Below are 22522 nucleotides of genomic sequence, written 5' to 3'. Positions count from 1 at the left end.
TTCAACAGGTCTGCATTACACCAAAAAATAGTATCTGGACTGCGTAGAGTAGTGGGCACCACAATAAAATATATAGAAAACCTTCAACAGGTCTGCATTACACCCAAAAATAGTATCTGGACTGCGTAGAGTAGTGGGCACTGGGCACCACAATAAAAAATATATAGAAAACCTTCAACAGGTCTGCATTATACCCAAAAATAGTATCTGGACTGCGTAGAGGACTGGCCACTGGCCACCACAATATAATATATAGAAAACCTTCAACAGGTCTGAATTACACCCAAAAATAGTATCTGGACTGCGTAGAGTAGTGGGCACTGGGCACCACAATAAAATATATAGAAAACCTTCAACAGGTCTGAATTACACCCGAAAGTAGTATCTGGACTGCGTAGAGTAGTGGGCACTGGGCACCACAATAAAATATATAGAAAACCTTCAACAGGTCTGCATTACACCAAAAAATAGTATCTGGACTGCGTAGAGTAGTGGGCACTGGGCACCACAATAAAATATATAGAAAACCTTCAACAGGTCTGAATTACACCCAAAAGTAGTATCTGGACTGCATAGAGTAGTGGGCACTGGGCACCACAATAAAATATATAGAAAACCTTCAACAGGTCTGCATTACACCCAAAAATAGTATCTGGACTGCGTAGAGGACTGGCCACTGGCCACCACAATATAATATATAGAAAACCTTCAACAGGTCTGAATTACACCCAAAAATAGTATCTGGACTGCGTAGAGGACTGGCCACTGGCCACCACTATATAATATATAGAAAACCTTCAACAGGTCTGAATTACACCCAAAAATAGTATCTGGACTGCGTAGAGTAGTGGGCACTGGGCACCACAATAAAATATATAGAAAACCTTCAACAGGTCTGAATTACACCCAAAAGTAGTATCTGGACTGCGTAGAGTAGTGGGCACTGGGCACCACAATAAAATATATAGAAAACCTTCAACAGGTCTGAATTTCACCCAAAAGTAGTATCTGGACTGCGTAGAGTAGTGGGCACTGGGCACCACAATAAAATATATAGAAAACCTTCAACAGGTCTGCATTACACCAAAAAATAGTATCTGGACTGCGTAGAGTAGTGGGCACCACAATAAAATATATAGAAAACCTTCAACAGGTCTGCATTACACCCAAAAATAGTATCTGGACTGCGTAGAGTAGTGGGCACCACAATAAAATATATAGAAAACCTTCAACAGGTCTGAATTACACCCAAAAATAGTATCTGGACTGCGTAGAGTAGTGGGCACCACAATAAAATATATAGAAAACCTTCAACAGGTCTGAATTACACCCAAAAATAGTATCTGGACTGCGTAGAGTAGTGGGCACTGGGCACCACAATAAAATATATAGAAAACCTTCAACAGGTCTGAATTACACCCGAAAGTAGTATCTGGACTGCGTAGAGTAGTGGGCACTGGGCACCACAATAAAATATATAGAAAACCTTCAACAGGTCTGCATTACACCAAAAAATAGTATCTGGACTGCGTAGAGTAGTGGGCACTGGGCACCACAATAAAATATATAGAAAACCTTCAACAGGTCTGAATTACACCCAAAAGTAGTATCTGGACTGCATAGAGTAGTGGGCACTGGGCACCACAATAAAATATATAGAAAACCTTCAACAGGTCTGCATTACACCCAAAAATAGTATCTCGACTGCGTAGAGTAGTGGGCACTGGGCACCACAATAAAAAATATATAGAAAACCTTCAACAGGTCTGAATTACACCCAAAAATAGTATCTGGACTGCGTAGAGTACTGGCCACTGGCCACCACAATAAAATATATAAAAAAACCTTCAACAGGTCTACATTACACTGCACATACGGCTGCTCCTCCATACTCTCAATCATATACATGTTGGAGTTTCAGCGTGTGAAAACCTCTTGTTTTTGATAATGTCAGTGCATTTTGAATATTTTTCAATTTGCCCCACAACACTGAATGTACTTTATCTATGATACGCATCTATCTTTCTTGACTGCTTAGTGTGGTGGCCCCGATACACAATTTGGTACCGAGGCCACAATATAATTAAAAAACCCTCCACGGGTCAGAATTCTACCAAAAAAGGGTATGGACTGCGTAGTGTGGTGTGGCCGGAACACAATTTTTTACAGCGCCAACAATATAATTAAAAACTTGGGCATCAACTGTCACCGTTGTTTAATATCTGATACACCTAAATATGGACTGCACAGTGGAATGGCCCCGGTAGTAAATTTGGTGCCGGGGCCACAATACCTCCTCCAACTTCCAAGTGTAGTGTTTATAAAGACAGACAGCGTCTAAGTGTTATTAGTTGACTTTCTTAACCCTAAAATTGTCCCTGTTGCAAATATTCGTGCAATGGAGAGTTACTTTTTCATTGAAAGACTCAAGCTTTCAAGTGTAGTGTTTATAAAATATAAACAACAATACAGTAGTTTTAGAGCACGTCAATACCTCTTGTTTTAAATTATGACAGGGCATTTTACTTTAGGTTTAATTTCTTGAATTTGTTTAAATTTGGTTTTACTTTTTGAACATGGCAAACGACTGTTGATTGGTCATATAATGCAAAAAAAAAAAGTTCCAAGATGGAATTGTCCTTGGGCCCTCACACCCACCCTTATGTTGTTGAAATAGGACATGCACACTTTAACAAACCAATCATTTCAGCGACAGGGCCTACCAAACAACTTTGGCTGAAATGATTGGTTTGTTTGGGCCCCCACACCAAAAAAGCTATTCATCTCTCTCTGTACAGACTAAACAGGCTCTACTGAGGCAAGATGTCGTCCTCATCCTCAACCTCTGATTCCTCTCCCCCTACAGTGTGTACTTCCTCCTCATCACACATTATCAATTCGTCCCCGCTGGACTCCACAACCACAGGTCCCTCTGTACTATCTGGAGGGCAGTGCTGTACTTCATTGAGGAATTGATTATTCATTTTTATAAACATCATTTTTTCAACGTTATGAGGAAGCAACCTCCTTCGCCGCTCACTGACCAGGTTCCCCGCTGCACTAAAAACTCTTTCCGAGTGCACACTGAAGGGGGGACAACTCAGGTAAAATAGAGCCAGTTTGTACAGGGGCTTCCAAACTGCCTTTTTTTCCTGCCAGTAACAATATGGACTGTCTGACATGTCTACTTGGATGGTGTCAGCAAAGTAATCATCCACAATTTTTTCTATTGTGACAGCATCCAATGCAGCGAGAGTACACATGTCTGCAATGGTTGGTAGGTCCTTCAGTCCGGACCAGATGTTATCAGCATCCCCGCCAGCGCCTCTTTTAGGAAAACTGAGCTTTTTCCTCGCAGCCATAGATGTGGAAGAAAATGAGGGTGGAGCTGTTGGCATGTCACGGTCCTCTTCAGAGGACAATCTCCTGACCAGCAGGTCTTTGCACCGCTGTAGACTTGTGTCCGCCGGAAACAGAGACACAACATACGCTTTAAACCGAGGATCGAGCACGGTGGCCAGAATGTATTCCTCTGACTTTAAAAGAGTGACCACCCTTGGATCCTGGCAAAGCGTATGAAGGGCTACATCCACAATAGCTACATGCTTGGTGTAATCGCAATGGCTTAGCAGCTCCTCCCTCACTTTCTCCAGCTGCTTCTGCAACAGCCTGATCAGGGGAATGACCTGACTCAAGCTGGCAGTGTCGGAACTGACTTCTCGTGTGGCAAGTTCAAATGGCTGCAGAACCTTGCACAACACGGAAATCAGTCTCCACTGCGCTTGACTGAGGCGCATCCCCACTCCTTTGCCTATGTTGTAGGTCTGAATGGCCTTTTGCTGCTCCTCCATCCTCTGCAGCATATAGAGGGTGGAGTTCCAGAGCATCACAACCTCTTGTTTGAGGTGATGGCAGGGCAGGTTCATGCTTTTTTGATGTGCCTCTAGTCTGCGGTAGGCACTGGCTGAATGCCGAAAGTGTCCAGCAATTTTGCGCGCCACCGCAAGCATCTCCTGCACACCCCTGTCACTCTTGAGGTAATGCTGCACCACCAAATTATGGTGTGGGCAAAACATGGGACGTACTGGAAATTGCCCATATTTAATGCCTGCACAATGTTACTGGCATTGTCTGACACCACAAATCCCCATGAGAGTCTAAGTGGGGTAAGCCACTGGGAGATAATTTCCCTCAGTTTCTCTAATATGTTGTCAGCGTTGTGCCTCTTATTAAAGCCTGTAATACACAATGTTGCCTGCCTTTGCACGAGCAGCCATTTTGTAGATGCTGCTACTGATGCAGCTGTTGCTGTTGCTGCGGAAGGGGATGCATCTACCCAGTGGGCTGTCACAGTCATATAGTCCTTCGTTTGCCCAGAACCACTTGTCCACATGTCCGTGGTTAAGTGGACAGTGGGTACAACCGCATTTTTTAGAGCACTGAGGACACTTGATCGTACTTCTCTGTACATTTTTGGTATCGCCTGCCTAGTGAAGTGGAATCTCGATGGGATTTGGTACCGGGGACACAATACCTCCATCAACCCTCTAAATCCCACTCCACTGATGGCGGACACCGGGCGCACGTCTAACATCAACATTGCAGTTACAGCCGCAGTTATACGCTTTGTAATAGGGTGACTACTATCGTATTTTGTGGTCATGGCAAACGACTGTTGGACATTCAATTGTTTTGTGAAAGACTTAGCGGTCTTACGACTTCCCCTCTGGGAAGATGACCAACTAACAGCAGCAACAGCAGCAGTGGCAGTAGTAGGCGTACCGCTGCAGGATTCCTCGGATGAATCCCGTATTGAGGAGGACTCAGTCTGGCTGCTGACTTGGGCTGCAGGACTGAATCTGATGGAGATTGTGGAGGAAGTTGACGAGGAGGGTGTTGCTGGTGTGTATCCAACGGGACCACGGGATTTAGGTGTCCCTGTACCGATGAGGGTCCTAGCCCCAGTTCCTGAACTAACCACTGAACTATGAAGGTTATTCAGGTGACGTATAAGGGAGGATGTTCCTAGGTGGGCAAGACCCTTACCCCTGCTTATTTGAGCTTTACATAAGCTACATATGGCCATACATTGGTTGTCTGGATTTGGATAAAAATAACTCCAGACCGAATAGGTGCATTTTTTGGTCTTCTGACCAGGCATGACGATGGGCTTTTTCATCCCATGGACATCAGCTGTTTCCCCCCCTGGTGCCTCATTTACAATAACCACATCACCATCCTCATCATCAAGTTCCTCCACAGCGCCAGCTACATCATCAATAGGCTCCTCCCAAGCCACCTCTTCCCGTACAGTGATGGGAAGGTAAGGCTTGACAACCACCAACACCCTTGGACTCGCCTTGGGGATTTGTGATAATTTCTCTTTAGAAGGCAGAGTTGTTTGCTGTTTTGTTGCTGACAGCATAACTCTCTTCAATTTTTTGTAGGGGGGGGAGGAGGAGGAGGGCTAAGATCCGTGGGTGAAGCTGAACCACTAGTCATGAACACGGGCCAGGGCCTAAGCCGTTCCTTGCCACTCCGTGTCGTAAATGGCATATTGGCAACTTTACGTTTCTCCTCAGATGATTTTAAGTTTCTCTTTTTGCTACTTTTTCTTAACTTGGGCTTTTTGGATTTTACATGCCCGGTACTACGAGATTGGGCATCGGGCTTGGAAGACGACGTTGATGGCATTTCATCGTCTATGTCATGACTAGTGGCAGCAGCTTCAGCATTAGGAGGAAGTGGGTCTTGATCTTTCCCTACTTTATCCTCCAAATTTTTGGTCTCCATTATATGTAGCACAAGATACTGCAGAATGTGTGAACTTGGTAATATTGCAGTACCACTGGACTTTTACTGCTGAATGTGTGAACTTGGTAATATTGCAGTACCAATGGGCTTATACTGCTGGATTGGTTTTGCAAATTTGGTTATAATTATTTTTTTTTTTACTTTTTTATTTTGATTTTTTTTATAACTTTTTTTTTATTTTTTAAAAACTTGGGAATAATGGGAAAATAACTATGCCCTTAGAAGCACAGAGCACAGGACACAGCACCACTGGACTGAACAGGACACAGCACAGGACCCAGCAGCACTACTGAACTCAGCAGGACAGAGCACAGGACACAGCACCACTGGACTGATACTGCAGAATGTGTGAACTTTGTAATATTGCAGAACCACTGAACTTTTACTGCTGAATGTGTGAACTTGGTAATATTGCAGTACCAATGGGCTTATACTGCAGGATTGGTTGTGCAAATTTTGTTGTAATTAAAAAAAAATTAAATTTGTTTTTTGTATTTTTTTAAACACTTGGGAATATTGGGGAAATAACTATGCCCTTAGAAGCACAGAGCACAGGACACAGCACCACTGGACTGAACAGGACACAGCACAGGACCCAGCAGCACCACTGACCTCAGAAGGACAGAGCACAGGACACAGCACCACTGGACTGAGCACAGCACAGCACAGCACAGAACTAAACAGCACGAGAAATAGCAGGACAGAGGACCACTTAACACACCCTCCCTCTACCCTGATCAATGCCCGAGTGAAGATGGCGGTGACTAGCGGGGAATTTATAGGATCCGAGTATCGCGAGATCCGACAACGGGATTATGAGTCAGAGCCTCAGTTTCAGATTTGAATTTGGCGCCAATAACCGGATCTGTCTCGGATCCGACTCGGATCGGCAACGTTCGGGTGGGCTCGGATTTCATAAATCCGAGTGCGCTCATCTCTAATTTTGATACACAAACTGCTTGGTGATCAGTGTTTGTTTCGCCTTTTAAAATAAACCATGATGGTCAAAGAACAGACAGTGTCCTGGGGGTAAATCATAGTCATAGTCTCAGGAGTAAATCATAGTCTCAGGAGTAAATTTATCAAGCTGCGGATTTGAAAAAGTGAAGTTGTTGCCTATAGCAACCAATCAGATTCTTGCTGTCATTTTGTAGAATGTACTAAATAAATGGTAGCTAGAATCTGGTTGCTATAGGCAACATCTCCACTTTTACAAATCCGCAGCTTGATAAATTTACCCCTTGAACTGATTTATTAGGGCATGGACACCTCATGTATACTCTTCACCTCAATAATGCACAGACATTACTGACTTGATGGAACTTTCAAAGATGTACTATGTAAATAATTTACATAGTAAATATAATTTACATAATAACTGTGCTGCTAAATTTTGTGGTGCCATGTACTGTAAGCAAATGCCAATAATGTAATCAAGTAACATTTTGGTGATTTCCTTTGTCAGGCGCTTTAGCGTTGGTACCATTTATATTTCACCGTACGATAGTGTTAGCTTTAATTGGCTTGGCATATGTTATACTAATCAAATCTTATGTCTGATTGTTTTCTATTGTTGAAAGCACATTTGTCGTAGTTGCACAATGTTACAGATACAATATGATTCTTGACAGACAGTTGACTAGATTTAGGATCTAAAGCTTGTAACCCTTAGTCACGGCATCAGAAAGTTTTTAGAAACATAGATTGAGACAGAAAATAGACTGGGACGCCACCATTCAGCATGTTTATAATAAATAAAACTGAAGTCTTGGCATTCACATCTTAATTATATAGTTTGTACCGTAATGATCTGACTTTTGTTTTGCATCAGGTTCATGTATGTCCCTACTGTACACAATTAATACCCCATTCATACTGCACCAAAAACCCGGGTTTTTGCAGAGGCACGCTGAAAAACCCGGGTCTTGGTGCAGTATGAATAGTCCAACCACAAAATCCCGGGTCTAAAATCCCGGGACTTAGACCCGGGATTTTGCGAGGGGTAATTCCCGTGTTGGACCCCGCTCGCCTGCAGTATGAATGGTGCAACCCGTGTAATTCCCGGGTCTCACCATTCATACTGTAAAAAAAAAATTTGGTAAGTAAAAAAAAAAGATTTTAATTACTAAAAAATACAAAACAAATGTTTACTTAACTTATTTTCAGCCAGCGGTGTCTCCGGTGCGTTTTCCCGGCTGTCAGGGGGACCTCTGGGTACTAAAATGACGTCATTTCTAATGGACTAGAAATTACGTCATTTAGTACCCAGAGGTCCCCCTGACAGCCGGCAACGCACCGGAGACACCGCTGGCTGAAAAAAAGTTACAAAACAAATGTTTACTTATTTTTTAGTAATTAAAAATTTTTTTTTTCACCTTTTTTTTTTCTAAAACCCGGGTCGGGCAGGTGCAGTATGAACCCGCCCGACCCGTGAATTTTGTTATCTATACTGCCCTGTGCCCCGGCAATATCCCGGGTTAACAACCCGGGATATTGCCGGGGCGGCAGTATGAAAGTGGTATAATTGTATAGTGTTTTTTTGGCAGGAGATATAGAGGGTTCTTTTTTGCTAGCATATTGGAATTAATATTTTATTCTCTGTACAATGTACATGTAATACCTGTTTGTATGGGTGTGTTATGGTAGCGTGCCCTTCATAACTTCTACCTGGTAGTACCCTTGAGTCAATCACTTGTCCATAGCTCAGTCTCTCCCACACCAGAATGCTGTGTGTTTACAGTAAGCAAACAAAGGTCCTCGCACATGTAGGTTTGATAACGCGTGAACAGATGTAATGCAGATGCAGCAGGTGATGTCGTACACAGACACTATTGATGAAGACACCAGATCATCATCTTTGAATAAATAAACAATATAGGATTTAGTTTATTCCATTCTCTCCAGTACAGTCTATTTGCATCACAGAATACATTGCAGCATTAATCACTTGATCACAACATTCATTTTGCAGAATAATCAACATCTGACATCCCACACACTTTCAAGTTTATCAGAGATAAGTTCACATGGCCCAAGAGCTAACACTCACTTGTGGTGGGATTGTCACGCTCCACTTAGGATTGCTCCTGCTGCACTGCAGCATTTAGGTAACAGATTATTGTTTTCCTTAAACATCACTTGTAGAGCTATACCTGATTGATCCTGCTGAATAAGGCAGCTTGGATTACTTGCTAGCCAACGCATAATCCCCTCAAAAGCGTGCTCCCATCATGTGACTCTGACAAATGTCACTTACTGTACTGCGTTACCCAGACTATCAGGCTACTCGGGTTCAGCACTGTAAATCTAACAGGTTCACAATAGTGCGTACTTACGCTCCCTGGTCCAAAGCGTGTATGTAGCTTTTTAAAAAGAATTGCGGAACTTGAACATAGTTCCAACTGTATTGAAATCAAAGTTTATCTATCAAGATACGTTTCAATTTGAATCTGTGTGTATGTACACTCTGTCTATGTATGGCAAGTACTACTTAACCAAACACCACACACAGCAGTATACGCACATGCATATGTACAATAAGTCACATCATTTACATTTGCCTACGCTATATATATATATATATATATATATATATATATATATATATATATTTAAAATTTATTTATTTTTTACATTTTGCTTTGTTTTTGTAGCAAGGCAAGACTTTGAAGAGTTACAAAGATTTGTCATAGGTCTCCACTACTGCCAGCACTTAGAATATCCAGTTTACATTGGGATCATAACTGTTAAGCCATCTCCAATTAGATGTAGGGTGAATTGATCTATTAATGTGTTAGTAAATTCCGCATTCCCCTTTTCCTTAGCCTATTTATCACTAAGAGGTTGTTGTAGTGATTTCACAGTGTGGTGTCAGATGATTTTCCTTTCAATCCTTTAAGTGCCATAGACGTAAAAATTTGCTTCTACACTTTAACCCCTCCAGCTCTTATTATGCTGATAATAACTAGCAGTATTAGCTAGTCAGGAGTAACCTGGCTCACATACGGAAAGCAGTCAGGTTTTCCTCTAGAAATCCAATGCCTTCCTGAGCACAAACACAGCTTGAGCTCTAAGAGATGTCCTGTGCTGAGGAGGCCATGAAGGGCTGACTAAAATACTAGTGATGGTGGTGGTGTAATCACCAGTGTTTCCTGTCAGGAAGGAGATTCCTATAGGACCCAGAGAAGCTCTTCCACTGCCCCCTTGTATTAGGCCCTTGTATTAGGGCACATGTTAACTCGAATGTAGAGTTTAGGTGTCCATGACATCCAATGATATTAAATAAATAAAACGATTTCCCTTTTTGTGGATAAAAAACAAACAAAAAAACACCACAGAAAAAGTATATACTTCCTTGTTATGACCCACACATGTAGATCTAATAAATATCTATATTCTGTCTTCTTACAGGTTGCAGAATTAAATTTGGGATATTGAGTGAAAGTTGCTAATGATGCAGTCATGGAAAAGTCTATATATATTCTGTTGTCTAGGTTTCTCTATATAATGCCTATAACCGAAAAATATATTTACTCAACTATGAGTAAATTTACTCAAAATAAAGTCATATCTGTTCTGATGAAACAATATAAGATTAAAATGGGTGGAGGAAAAAAAAGGTTATTCCTGGTGAAACCAATGCAGAGCTAAAGAATAAAAATCTAGAGCAGTGGCAACGTTCTTGGCGCTCACACTGTTCTGTGCTGACACACTGAAGTCAATAGGGAATGCTCGTCCCTGTCACAGGAGGGACTATGCTTGCAGTGTCTTTAGAGCTTACTCACGCACATATGACTGGAGACATTTTCCATTCACTTCAGTGTGTCAGCACAGAGTGATGCGAGACATTTCTAGCTGGAAAAGCCTTCAGCACATCTGCTGGAGATCACCCTTAGTGCTGCAGGGAATCTGATGTGCTTATATTATATTATATTTTTCTTTTTTTTTAACATTATTAATTTTTATTAAAGGTTTTGAGGTATGGAGAGAGAGGGTACAGAATAAAGAGAAGGAAGTGGAGTGGTGGTACAAAGTGGGGAACAGTCAAAACAATGAAAACAAAGCATTTTGTTAAATATAGAGCCATTTGATTATATAAGAGGACCCAGGGTTAACATGGTTATAGGGACCTCAATTAGGTGATACAAGTAGGGCAGCTGGGTCAGGTGTAGAGGAATCTGTTGCCACTGGGGGGCGTAAGAGTCTAGACACTTCTCCATCAGTAGTGAACTTGTGCCAAGGCATCCATTTAATGATAGTGGATGATATGGCCATAGAATATGGGTCATCTTGTGTTTCCATGCTAAAACTAAAATTAATTTTTGCGACAATTTTGGGGATGGTAGGGGAGGATGGATGTTTCCAAAGTTGTGCTATTGCCACTCTAGCCCCTACTAGACTATGGCCCCAGACATATTGATAGTGGTTGGACAGTTGGTCTGGGTACAGGTGGAAAAGAGCAACAAGCGGGGGTGGAGTTAGGTTAAATTATATTTTTCAACCATAATGGAGTAGAAAAATGAATATAAATGTAAGGATATAATCTAATGATCAGTTGAGGAATATATTATTACAAAAAAAACTTGAGCAGATAATTTTTTCTGAGATTTTATTTTTTAAGATCTCCATTATCATTAAAAGGTATGCCTGGAGAAAGCCCAAATCCCTGTTTACATGTAATCTCATAACACCCTTATGAATTTAATAAATAAATAATGCGGAAGTTACTGCTAAGCTGGAATTGTGCTTTCCATAATTGGGTAAATTGTTTACCCTTTTGAGAACTGGATGTATTATTATTATTTTATGATCAATTATTATTTTACTGGCCTCAAGATCGGCTGGCCGTTGTTTTGTTTTTTTCATATTTACCAAGCCAGATATAAAAACTTATAGGTCATTAAGGAGAGCAAAGCAAAGCAAAAAAAAGGAGTAGGTTTTCTCCTGGACAAAACATGTTACAATACAAGGGGTGCAAATTAGTTTATTATTTTGCACATAGGGAAAATACTGGCTGTTTTGTCATGTAGCACACAAATACTTGATAGCTTTATTTTTACACTGAAATGTAAATCTAGGTCATGTCTGACCCCAACTATAAATCTGCCATAACATTTTAAATTTACTTCCCCCTCTAATGCAACATGGTTTTGCCCAGGTGCAAAGTTACTCCTTTTTTATGCTTTGCTCTCTTTAATGACTCAGGCCCATAGATTGTAGAATATCTTATGTTTAAAACCAAAGTAGCTCCAAAATGTAATTTTTTTTAGGATTACGTAATATATGGACATTTGCATTTCTTTAAGGAACTTTTGTCAATATTGTCCTAGGGCAGTGTTTCCCAACCCAGTCCTCATGGACCTCTAACAGTGCGTGTTTTCCATATCTCTTTGCTGGAGCACAGGTGTATTCATTACTGACGGACACATTTTGAAAGATCCACAGGTTGTACTAACTATATCACTTGTGACCTGGAAAACCTGCACTGTTAGGGGTCCTGAGGACTGTGTTTGGGAAACGCTGTCTTAGGGCTTTTATTTACTTGTCCCAGTAAACATGAATAAATTCCACATTTGTTATAGACAGCGAGACTTTATTGGCGGCTGGTTGGTGAGTGTCAGAAAAATATGGAAACACAAGGCCGTTGGAGGGTTTAAGTGACTAGTGAATGGTTATAGTGACCTTATTTGGTAACTGTAATGTACCACAGAGTTCTGTGACATTTACAAGTCATTCATTCATATCTCGTGTGCAGCTCCATATTCCACCATACCTTAGATATGAAGCTAAACATATAGAAATTATTTGACAGCTGAGATAGATTTGCCACCAAACCTTCAAACCTTATCACTCTTCACACACTTGTTCCCTGTCACAACAAGAGCTTGTTCTGCTTTGTGTTTTTTTTTTTTCTTTTTACAGAGGGCATGGTTTAGAATGGGATAAGAAAGAGAATCTCCTGCAAACATTTAATGTACGCTAGAAATAGAAAACTAATCTGCAGATACAGAGGCCACAGATATGAAAGAAACTACATTAATTTAAGACCTTAATAGAAAAAGACTAGGACTTATGTATTTTCTTTACTAAATGTGTACATTTTCTTTTACAATGCAATTCATATATTTGATATAGATGTAATGTTATAAATATTTTATAGATTAAAAAAAACTGCAAGGCAAAAGTGGTCACTTGCAGCACACTGAAAAAATGTAAACTATCTTTTTTTCTAAAATAAAAAAAAAAACACCCGCAAAGGCCAATATTGGCCATCTTCCAACTGCATTTAGGGGCAAGTGCCGTAACAATCCAAACAATTGTGATGTGATCATTATCAGACATAGGGTTAAATGTATCAAGCTGAGAGTTTTCCGGCGGGTTTGAAAAACCAGTTGGGTTCCAGCTATCATTTATTTAGTACATTCTACAAAATGACAGCTAGAATCTGATTGGTTGCTATAGGCAACATCTCCACTTTTCAAACCCGCCGGCAGACTCTCAGCTTGATACATTTACCCCATAGTGTCCATTTTGGGAGCCATTATGGGCCACTAATATTTGTGTGTGGTCACATTTTAGTTTTCAGAGCCCCAACATGTACACTTTGGGCTTCAAGTCCCTAATAGAACTACATATTATGAGAGCATCAGGCTGTAGTGTTCTCAGAGTCAAAACAGTAGATTAGTTCATCACGGTCACTGTGCTGTTACAAGAACTAAAAGATATACATCATTTCCCTACAGAAAGATTTAGCATGGCAACTAAAATATATTGTTTAGTTTGATTATTTTATAAGCTACAATTTAGCAGGTAAAATTCTAGCCTCGCTATAACGTCTGAAGAAGAGATACTAAATGTATTTTGGGATATAAAACATGGCGTTCAATAAACTTGTGTCACTTTTTTCATTTGGAAATTGTATTGCTGAAAGTTTTTATAGTCAACAGACCATGTATAAAACAGATAGATGTACAAGGAACAGGAATGGAAGAATACCAGAAACAATAGAACTTGTACTATAAAACAGTCACTTTTTTACGCTAGAGTAAATTATAAGCAGAAGTGCCCAATTTACAGATATTTGTCCATACGCTGCGAAGGTTGATATATAGTTTGTTATATATTTTTGTTATAGGTGAACTGATGTTATCTGAAGTGTGAACAAAAATGTCTGCGCTTTCTCAATGGCATATACAAAAAAGTTTAATAATTTGTCTCAAATGTGTTGGAGTTTAAGGGGTATATTTACTAGACTGCGGGTTTGAAAAAGTGGAGATTTTGCCTATAGCAACCAATCAGATTCTAGCTGTCATTTTGTAGAATGTATTAAATAAATACCTAGAATCTGATTGGCTGCTATTGGCAACATCACTTTTTTGAATCCGTTGTTTAGTAAATATACTCCTAGAATTTAAATTCATGTGTTATTCAGTAACAGGTGGAATTGTATACCATTAACTGACAATATGTTGCACAAACCTAAGATCCAAAAGCAAAGTGTATATTTAATCTTAGCTTTTAGGTAATGGGAGAAGGGGACTGGTCAAAGTGGTTGTCTAAAAATGAAGAACCTCTTACGACTGAAATAGGAAGTTGTACCAAAATGAAATTAAAGCCTGTGACCTTTTCAGTGTCAATGTGCATGTGTTATGTGGCATATCTGCGTGATAATGATGTATATCTTATATGGCAGGATACGTGTGACTGTGGATGGAGAGTTTCTTCATTACATTTTTCCACTTCAGTTTTTGGATTCACCGGAGTGGGACTCACTTCGGCCCTCCGAAGAGGGTATTTTTCAGGTAATAAGCATATACATTTTTTCACAGCATGACTGACTTAAGCTGTTTTTTCCAATTTATTTTATTATAGTAGAGACGACCTAGAATTTACAGGTGAGGAATATTGGATTCACTTGCATAAACAAACTGGAGATGGAAATAACATTCACTTTAATTCATCAAAGTTCTCCACAGTTATGAGGCTAAACAGGAATGATTTTCTTAATCGGCCAACAAAACATGGACAGTCAGCAAATGTGAAGATAACTCATTTAACAACTGCTTGCAGCTAGAATATGGGATGATAAATCTGAAACATTATGGTAGTAGAGAGCCTCTAGTGCTAAATTAAGGCAGAAGCAGGACCTAAAATATAACTAGAAAAACAAAACATAGGTATAGTTATATAGTAGTCATATCACTTCTTCAACAGTTAGTAATATTGTGAGTTAAGCTTAAAAAAATGCATTGTCTTCTATTATTTAAGTATAATTTTAAGTTTAAAATTACAATTTGGTGATCAAAAGACAACCTTCCGCTAGGAACCAGGGGTATATATACTAAACTGTGGGTTTGACAAAGTGGAGATGTTGCTTATAGCAACCAATCAGATTCTAGTTATCATTTATTAAGTACACTCTACAAAATGACAGCTAGAATCTGATTGGTTGTTATAGGCAACATCTCCACTTTTTCAAACCTGCAGTTTAGTAAATATACCCCCAGGTCTCTATTTGTTGCATTGATTATATTTTCTTGACCAGATATCCTTTATACATGTGTTTGGTAACCAACAATATTAAGCTGCAGAACAGTAGGCATATATTTTTTACAGTGTATAAGAAGAAACAAATCTTGCATAAAAAACAAACTGTCCATATCTATATTTCAAATGATTGTTCTGTTTTGTAATGTTGCTTATGATGCTGTTTTACAGGTAACACTTACTGCAGAAACAAAGTGCCGATACATTACTTGGAGGAGGAAAAAACTGTATTTATTATTTGCCAAGCACCGCTTCATCTCAAGACTCTTTTCAGTGTTGATCAGGGGAGACATTGCAGATAAACTCTATGCATTAAATGAAAAGGTGTTTGTGGACAGTGGGTTTCGATTTGACATTAGGCTTCCCAACTATTATCACATGGCCTTACCAGAGCAATCACATTTGACTGCACCCTCCATTTGTGTTCAGGACTTCTCTATGAGGAGAAAAGCAGCCAAACGACATTAACTAACTTTTCTCCAATCTTCTTCTTGTCTTCCCAGAGAGCCCTGGGAATAATAGCTTGATAACAATCAAGACTCATCAGCCATGCAATGCAAAGTGCCACTAGCTGCATTAATAGCAGGCAGTACTCATTCGTATTCACTGTTTTATAAGTCTCGCTGTCTACTGATTTCCTTACAATTCATTATAATGGTTACTGTTTTTAATAAAGAAAAAGATGTAGACAATGCAAAAACCACTGGTGTTAAACTGAAGCTAGAGGTAAAACAGGCATTTCATAAGATAACCCACATTTAACCCACATGTTCAGTGTAAATATGTAGCACTTTTCCTAGGTAAAGGGATGTGATGCATCTTTGTGGTTTGAAATAGCCTAGATTAAAGTATCCTCGGCTGCGTCAACTGCGGCCAATTAAAGTTAATTCCTATAACAATATTGATGTTCCATTCATGCATCCTAAAACAGTGGTTCACTACTTTGGAACCTTTGAACTTTCATTTCTGAACTTATGATCTATAGTAGTGGCAGTCCACAATTAATGCAAAATATTCCCAACATCCACAATAAATGTATTGGGGGGATGGAAGACAAGATGTGTTCTCCTGGATATTTATGATGAATTTCATAGAACTTTCAATCCATATAAATATGTATTAATAGTAAACATTGTTTTCTCATTCATTCGTAATGTCATGTTTCTATGGTTCAGTCCCTCAGAATTGCATATATTGTAGATACAAAGAATAACTGCATTGCCTTTGTTTTTCTATTTTGAGATCATATAGAGTTTCAAATTGCATATATATTTTTTTTAATAAAGTAAAGGATAAAAATTAAACAGCACTTTATCACTTATGCACAGTGAAGGTAGCTATTTTGTTGGTTGAAGCAGTGCTCATGAGAATGCTGCCAATCAATTATCACGTTATATCATTGTGGCACTTGATGAATATTCATGAGGTAGGACAACCTAGTGTATTAATAGGTTTAATTTTTTTGAATATTGATTCAGCTAGTGAAATGGCTATTTCCACTGTGCGTAGATGTAGGGTGTTGTTACAATCATAGATGCAGTGTTTAACTGCAGCAAGGATAAACACCTTGAGGCTAGCACAACAGTGCGCTTGAACTTTGTACCACTATGTAGAGTGCTTTCATAAATGTAGCTAGTAAAATAATTAACGATTATATTAATTGTTACCAGGTAAGCCAAAAAGACTGCTCTACTAAGGCATGCTTGAAAAGATTCTAGTAATAGGACTTGCGTGAAAGCTAATCAGTTTGCAGAGCTCACCATTCTGTACAGTTACCATAAATTGTCTTCTCTTACCCATATCCCTTCCCAGAACTATTCTGCTAGTTTTATTGACATATGATAACCCTCTCACAGTACAATAACTGAGGCCTGGACTAGCAGCAAGGGATATGTGTGACTACATTGGGGACACAACCCTAAGTTTTCTTTTAGCCTGCACTGAGGTATTACATAAAACCGTCTAGCATATACTTCCCCGTGCTTGGTACAGTTATGCACAAAAAAAAATGATCATGATGTTATGGTACTTTTGAATATGAGATTTTCATGTTGCTTTGACAGGTAATCTGTCAGGTACTATGTTGGTGCAGTTTCTGACCTGTGCTAGTTTCATATGTCCTAAAGGCCTCTGGGTTAGCATGCAGGGGTCACCAGGCCAGTCTATTTAGCCTTGTCTCTGTGAATCTGCATTCTGAATCCTGTACCTTCCTGGCTGCTTTCCTGTGCTTTGACCAGTGGCTCTCGGATGACTACCCTCTGACTCCTGACCTCTAGCTCTCGGACATCCCCCTCTCTGGCTCCTGACCCCTCGCTATTTCTAGCCTTTGCTATTCTTGAGTCCCCAGGCTCCTAATCTGTACTTAAAAGCACAGTACACAATTGTCCCTATAAACTGTTCCTGCCATTGGAATCCACCAAACTAGTAACCACTATACAAACATCATAAACCATGACATCTTTAAGGAAACAGGGACATGGAAAAAACATTAAAAGTTGCTAAAAAAAAATAATTCTCATGGGCTGGAAGACCGGTTACAGAGCTAAATTTCCTCACTTTATTTATTTCACAGCAGGGAATATCTGAAGATGTGTGGCTCATCAGCGTAATACAAATATAATCAGTGATAAGAATGTGTGGTTTCTAAACATTATTAATTATTAATACTCAATTCCTGAGAATGCCGAGTGCTTGGACTATGAAATGATGCTGGAATTTGCTAGGAGCACTGCAACACAGTGCAAGTCTCTCTCTTTCTTTTTAAGCAAGTCATTTTGGCGACATTTAGTTACATAATTTAAGGCAGTTGTAGAAATAATGAATACTTTTAGGTAAAACTTATTTGTGGTGGTGTGAAAAGGGGGTGGAGCTTATCCGAGTGATCACAGCATACACTGTAAGTATCACTTACAGCTGCTTACAATATGTGGTGTTGTTTGGGGAAGAGTTTTAAAAATGGTCAGCAGAGTTTTTATAAATGTTGGTCGTGTTTGTCCATTGCTGTTCAGCATCTCTTATTTTTCTCAGTTTTTCTATATGCACACTTTTATAAATGTGCTTCTTTGTCTTACCTATTTGAGTACTTCCAGAAGAATGTTCTTTTGGAGCACTTTCACACTTCAGATACGCTCCATTAACTTTATTGTAGCTCTAAAATAAAAATCATCATCTTGCACGCTCCAGGTTGCAACATGAAGAGAAAAACATTTATAGGGGAGATTTCAATTCCCCCCCCCAAATTTTCACGGCGTTAAAACTATTACCGTTATTACGGTAGTTTTAACCCGGCTTTCTGCTTGCAGCTCAGGGAGCTGCAAACAAAAAACCAGTGTTGAAGCTACCGTAATAATGGTAATAAAGCGCATTATTACCGTAATGGTAATAAAGCTCATTATTACCGTAATCGTAATAATGCGCAGGCCGCATTACTTTTACCCGTAAAGCGGGCAATTGAATTCCCCCCCATAGAGTTTTTAATAAGAGAAAAAAAACACATCTGTCTGTAGAAGGGTAGTCTTGTGGCTGCTGTGACAGTAGTAATATAGCATAAGGCAGGAATGCTCAAACTTGGTCATCAAGAGCTACCAACAGTTCATGTTTTCAGGATTTCTTTAATCATGCACTGGTGGGTTAATCTACTCTTCAGTAATTATCCCACCTGTTTCTACAGACAGAAATCCTGAAAAGCATCACTTGTTGGTAGCTCTTGAGCTTAAGCCTTCAGGCTCCTTCCTGGTGTAGTGGCAAAGATGATGAGAGTAGGGAGACTGCATGACCAATGTAACCAGTGAAGCACTTGGGGCTAGATTTACTAAACTGCGGGTTTGAAAAAGTGGAGATGTTGCCTATAGCAACCAATCAGATTCTAGCTGCATTCTACAGCTAGAATCTAATTGGTTGCTATAGGCAACATCTCCACTTTTTCAAACCCGCAGTTTAGTAAATATACCCCTTGGAGTGTTAAATTAAGGTAAAGGCAAGAAGAGCACAGTGGAGGGAGGGTGAGTTTGAGCTGCAGTGGAAAAGGTAGTTGACAGTGGAGGAGCATATCAAAGGAATACTGGTGAGAATAGGAGCCAACTTTTTATTGATTGGGTTTGGGTTTGGGTTTGCCCTCCCCACCCCCTCCTCTCCATATGACTGAAAAATGGCATGTATACACATGGGTAGTGCCACAGAGCTGACTCCTATACTGGTAAGTGACTGGGTAATGTGAGTATCTATTTTGTTTGCTGCTGCATATTTGTAAGGTTTCTTCTGAATGATCTGGTTTATTCCAAAAGCCCAAAAAACTTACTGATAGGTTAATTGGCTTCTAATAAAAATGGACTCTGTGTGAATCATCATCATCACCATTAATGTGTGTGTTGTAGGAAATTTAGATTGTCAGCTCAGTTGACTGATGTGAAGGATTACATATTCTCTGTACAGTGTTGCACAATATGATTGGGGATATATAAATAATAAAATAACAATAATAAAATATAGAATTATTGGTGTGTGCAGACGAGGTGAGTGTTGTGATTCATGTAAGCGTGTTAGAAGGTATAGTCCAGTGGTGGGCAAACGCAGTCCTCAAGGGCTACCAACAGTTCATGTTTTTAGGATTTCTGCCTGTAGAAACAGCTGAGATAATTACTCACCCAGCCAAATAGATTAACTCAGCTGTGCATGATTAAAGAAATCCTAAAAACATGAACTGGTGGTAGCCCTTGAGGACTGAGATTGCCCACCACTGGTATAGTCTGTGTGTACAGAAATGGTCCATTCCTAGACTTGCAATGGTTGTTTTAGCATTATCATATGACATTGGCAGTTGGTTCATTATTATTCCTTAATCATCTAGTAAATCAGACCCTGAAGCAAACTTAGTACTGCTGCCTTACAGCCTTGGGGCTATGGGTTAGATAGATTCTGACCAGGGCATATCTATTTAGAGTTTAAATGTTCCCCCAGCATTTGCATGTGTTTTCTCCTACAGCCAAAAAACATCCTAGTAGATTAACTAGCACAAGTGTATGTGAAGTAGGAAAATTAGACTGTAAGTTCCAATTTGGCAGGGACAGAAGGAAATTATTCAATATTTTTCGGGCAGCGCTGTGTATTATGTAAATAATAATGAATAAAACAAGTAGTAAAATGACCAAGGAATCAGAATGTTTTATATGTTAACATGTACAGTCAGTATATTGAAGGCGGCGTCCAAATATAACCTATATAACCACACTACCTGCCAGTGTTGAGTGCCTGTACTGCCTAATTTATAAGAGTCTAGTGCTGACTTCGCCCTCTTAGTATTTTTCTGGAAAAAACTTGCACTTTGCAAATATTCTACAAAGTGGTCACTAAGTTGCAATGTGCTGGTGAAATAGGAAGGGCTTTCTTTTGGCAGCGTTTATAAATAAAGCATAAATTTAGGGACCTAATAACTAAATTAGATGAAAATAATAATAAAAACAAAAAAACAAATTATTTTACCCCTACAAATATTCTATATGGACAAAAGTATTTATACGCTTGACCATTACACCAACATGGAGTGTAATGACATTGTATTCAAATACATATACTTTAATATGGAGTTGGTCCCCCTTTTGCAGCGATAACAGCTTCCACTCTTCTTGGAAGGCTTTCCACAAGATGTTGGAGTGTTTATGTGGGAATTTGTGCTTATTCATTCTATAGATCATTTATGAGGTCAGGCACTTGCTCGCAATCTCCTTTCCAGTTCATCCCAAAGGTGTTTGATGGGGTTGAGGTCAGGGCTCTGTGGAGCCAGTTGAGTTCCTGCACACCAAACTCATCAAACCATGTCTTTGTAGTCCTTGCTTTGTACACTGGGGCACAGTCATGTTGGAATAGAAAAGGACCATCCCCAAACTGTTGCCACAAAGTTGAAAGCGTAGCATTGTCCAAAATGACTTCATATGCTGAAGCATTAAGATTGCCCTTCACTGGAGATAAGGGGCCTAGCCCAAACCCTGAAAAACAGCCCCATAACATTATCCCTCCTCCACTAAACGTCATAGATGGCATAATACAGACAGGCAGGTAACGTTCTCCCGGCATCCGCCAAACCCAGACCCATCTGACTGCCAAACAGAGAGGCATGATTCCACTGCTCCACAGTCCAGTGTTTGTGTGCTTTACACCACTCCATCCAATGCTTGGCATTGGTCTTGGTGATGTGAGGCTTGCATGCAACAGCTCGGCCATGGAGTCCATTCCATTAAGGTCCCGCCGTGCAGTTTTTGTGCTTACATTAATGCGGAAGTCCGGAACTCTTCAGCTATGGAATCAGCAGAGCGTTGGTAACTTTTATGCACCATAGCAGTCGTTGATCCTGCTCTGATTTTACCTGGTCTTCTGCTTCATGGCTGAGTTACTGCTGTTCCTAAATGCTTCCACTTTCTAATAATATCACTTACAGTTGACCGTGAAATATCCAGCAGGGATGAATTTTCATGAACCGTCTTATTGCAAAGGGGGCATCCTATCACAGTACCACACTTGAAGTCACTGAGCTCTTCAGAATGACCCATTTAGTATCACAAATGTTTGCAAATGGAGACTCCATGGCTAGGTGATTTTATACACCTCTTGCAACGGGTCTTATTGAGACACCCCAATTCAATAATTAACAGGTGTGGTCAAATATTTTTGTCCATATAGTGTATGTTCTTATCTGTTCCACTACTTTCTGTATTTTGATACCTAATATGTGTATTTTACTGTGGCAAAGTTAATTTAAATGTGTCCCACAGTACGTCCCAATATAACTAGTTGGACAGTAGATACTTATTTTCATTTTTCTATCAACATACTAGTTTCAATTACAGCTAAAACAAACAAGATAAATTGTTTCTATTTCTTTTACACTGGGAGATATTCTCCTTAGACCCAATGCGTCTCTTGTTTGCAGATATAACTACTGTGCAGTGCAGAAACTATTGCCGTGTCACAAATTGCTCGGCTACAGGTGAGCGGCTGCTGTTTCTATGCAAATAGGGTTAAGGGGTGCATGCTGTAAAATAGATGCGAGCGTCCATTAACGGGTAGCAGCTACCATCCGAGTGGCATAAATCCAGCGATTATCTATTGTAAATGTAACTCAAATCCATTTTTTCATGTTTTACCATTAATACCACTTTCATACTGCCGC

At 39.7% G+C, this 22522-nt stretch overlaps 1 protein-coding gene across 1 annotated transcript in view; it reads left to right on the top strand.

Annotated features, from left to right (window-relative positions):
• Window positions 1-22522, top strand: part of LOC142144240 (popeye domain-containing protein 1-like) — a 170138-nt gene that overhangs the window by 34481 nt on the left and 113135 nt on the right. Inside the window, exons 3-4 of the mRNA XM_075202848.1 lie at window positions 14507-14615; window positions 15532-15684. Of these exons, the coding sequence (XP_075058949.1) occupies window positions 14507-14615; window positions 15532-15684 (262 nt within the window). The remainder of the gene's footprint in view (window positions 1-14506; window positions 14616-15531; window positions 15685-22522) is intronic.

This window comes from Mixophyes fleayi, chromosome 3, assembly GCF_038048845.1.
Source record: "Mixophyes fleayi isolate aMixFle1 chromosome 3, aMixFle1.hap1, whole genome shotgun sequence".
Classification (NCBI taxonomy): Eukaryota; Metazoa; Chordata; class Amphibia; order Anura; family Limnodynastidae; genus Mixophyes; species Mixophyes fleayi.
This window is presented reverse-complemented; position numbering and strand designations above follow the sequence as displayed.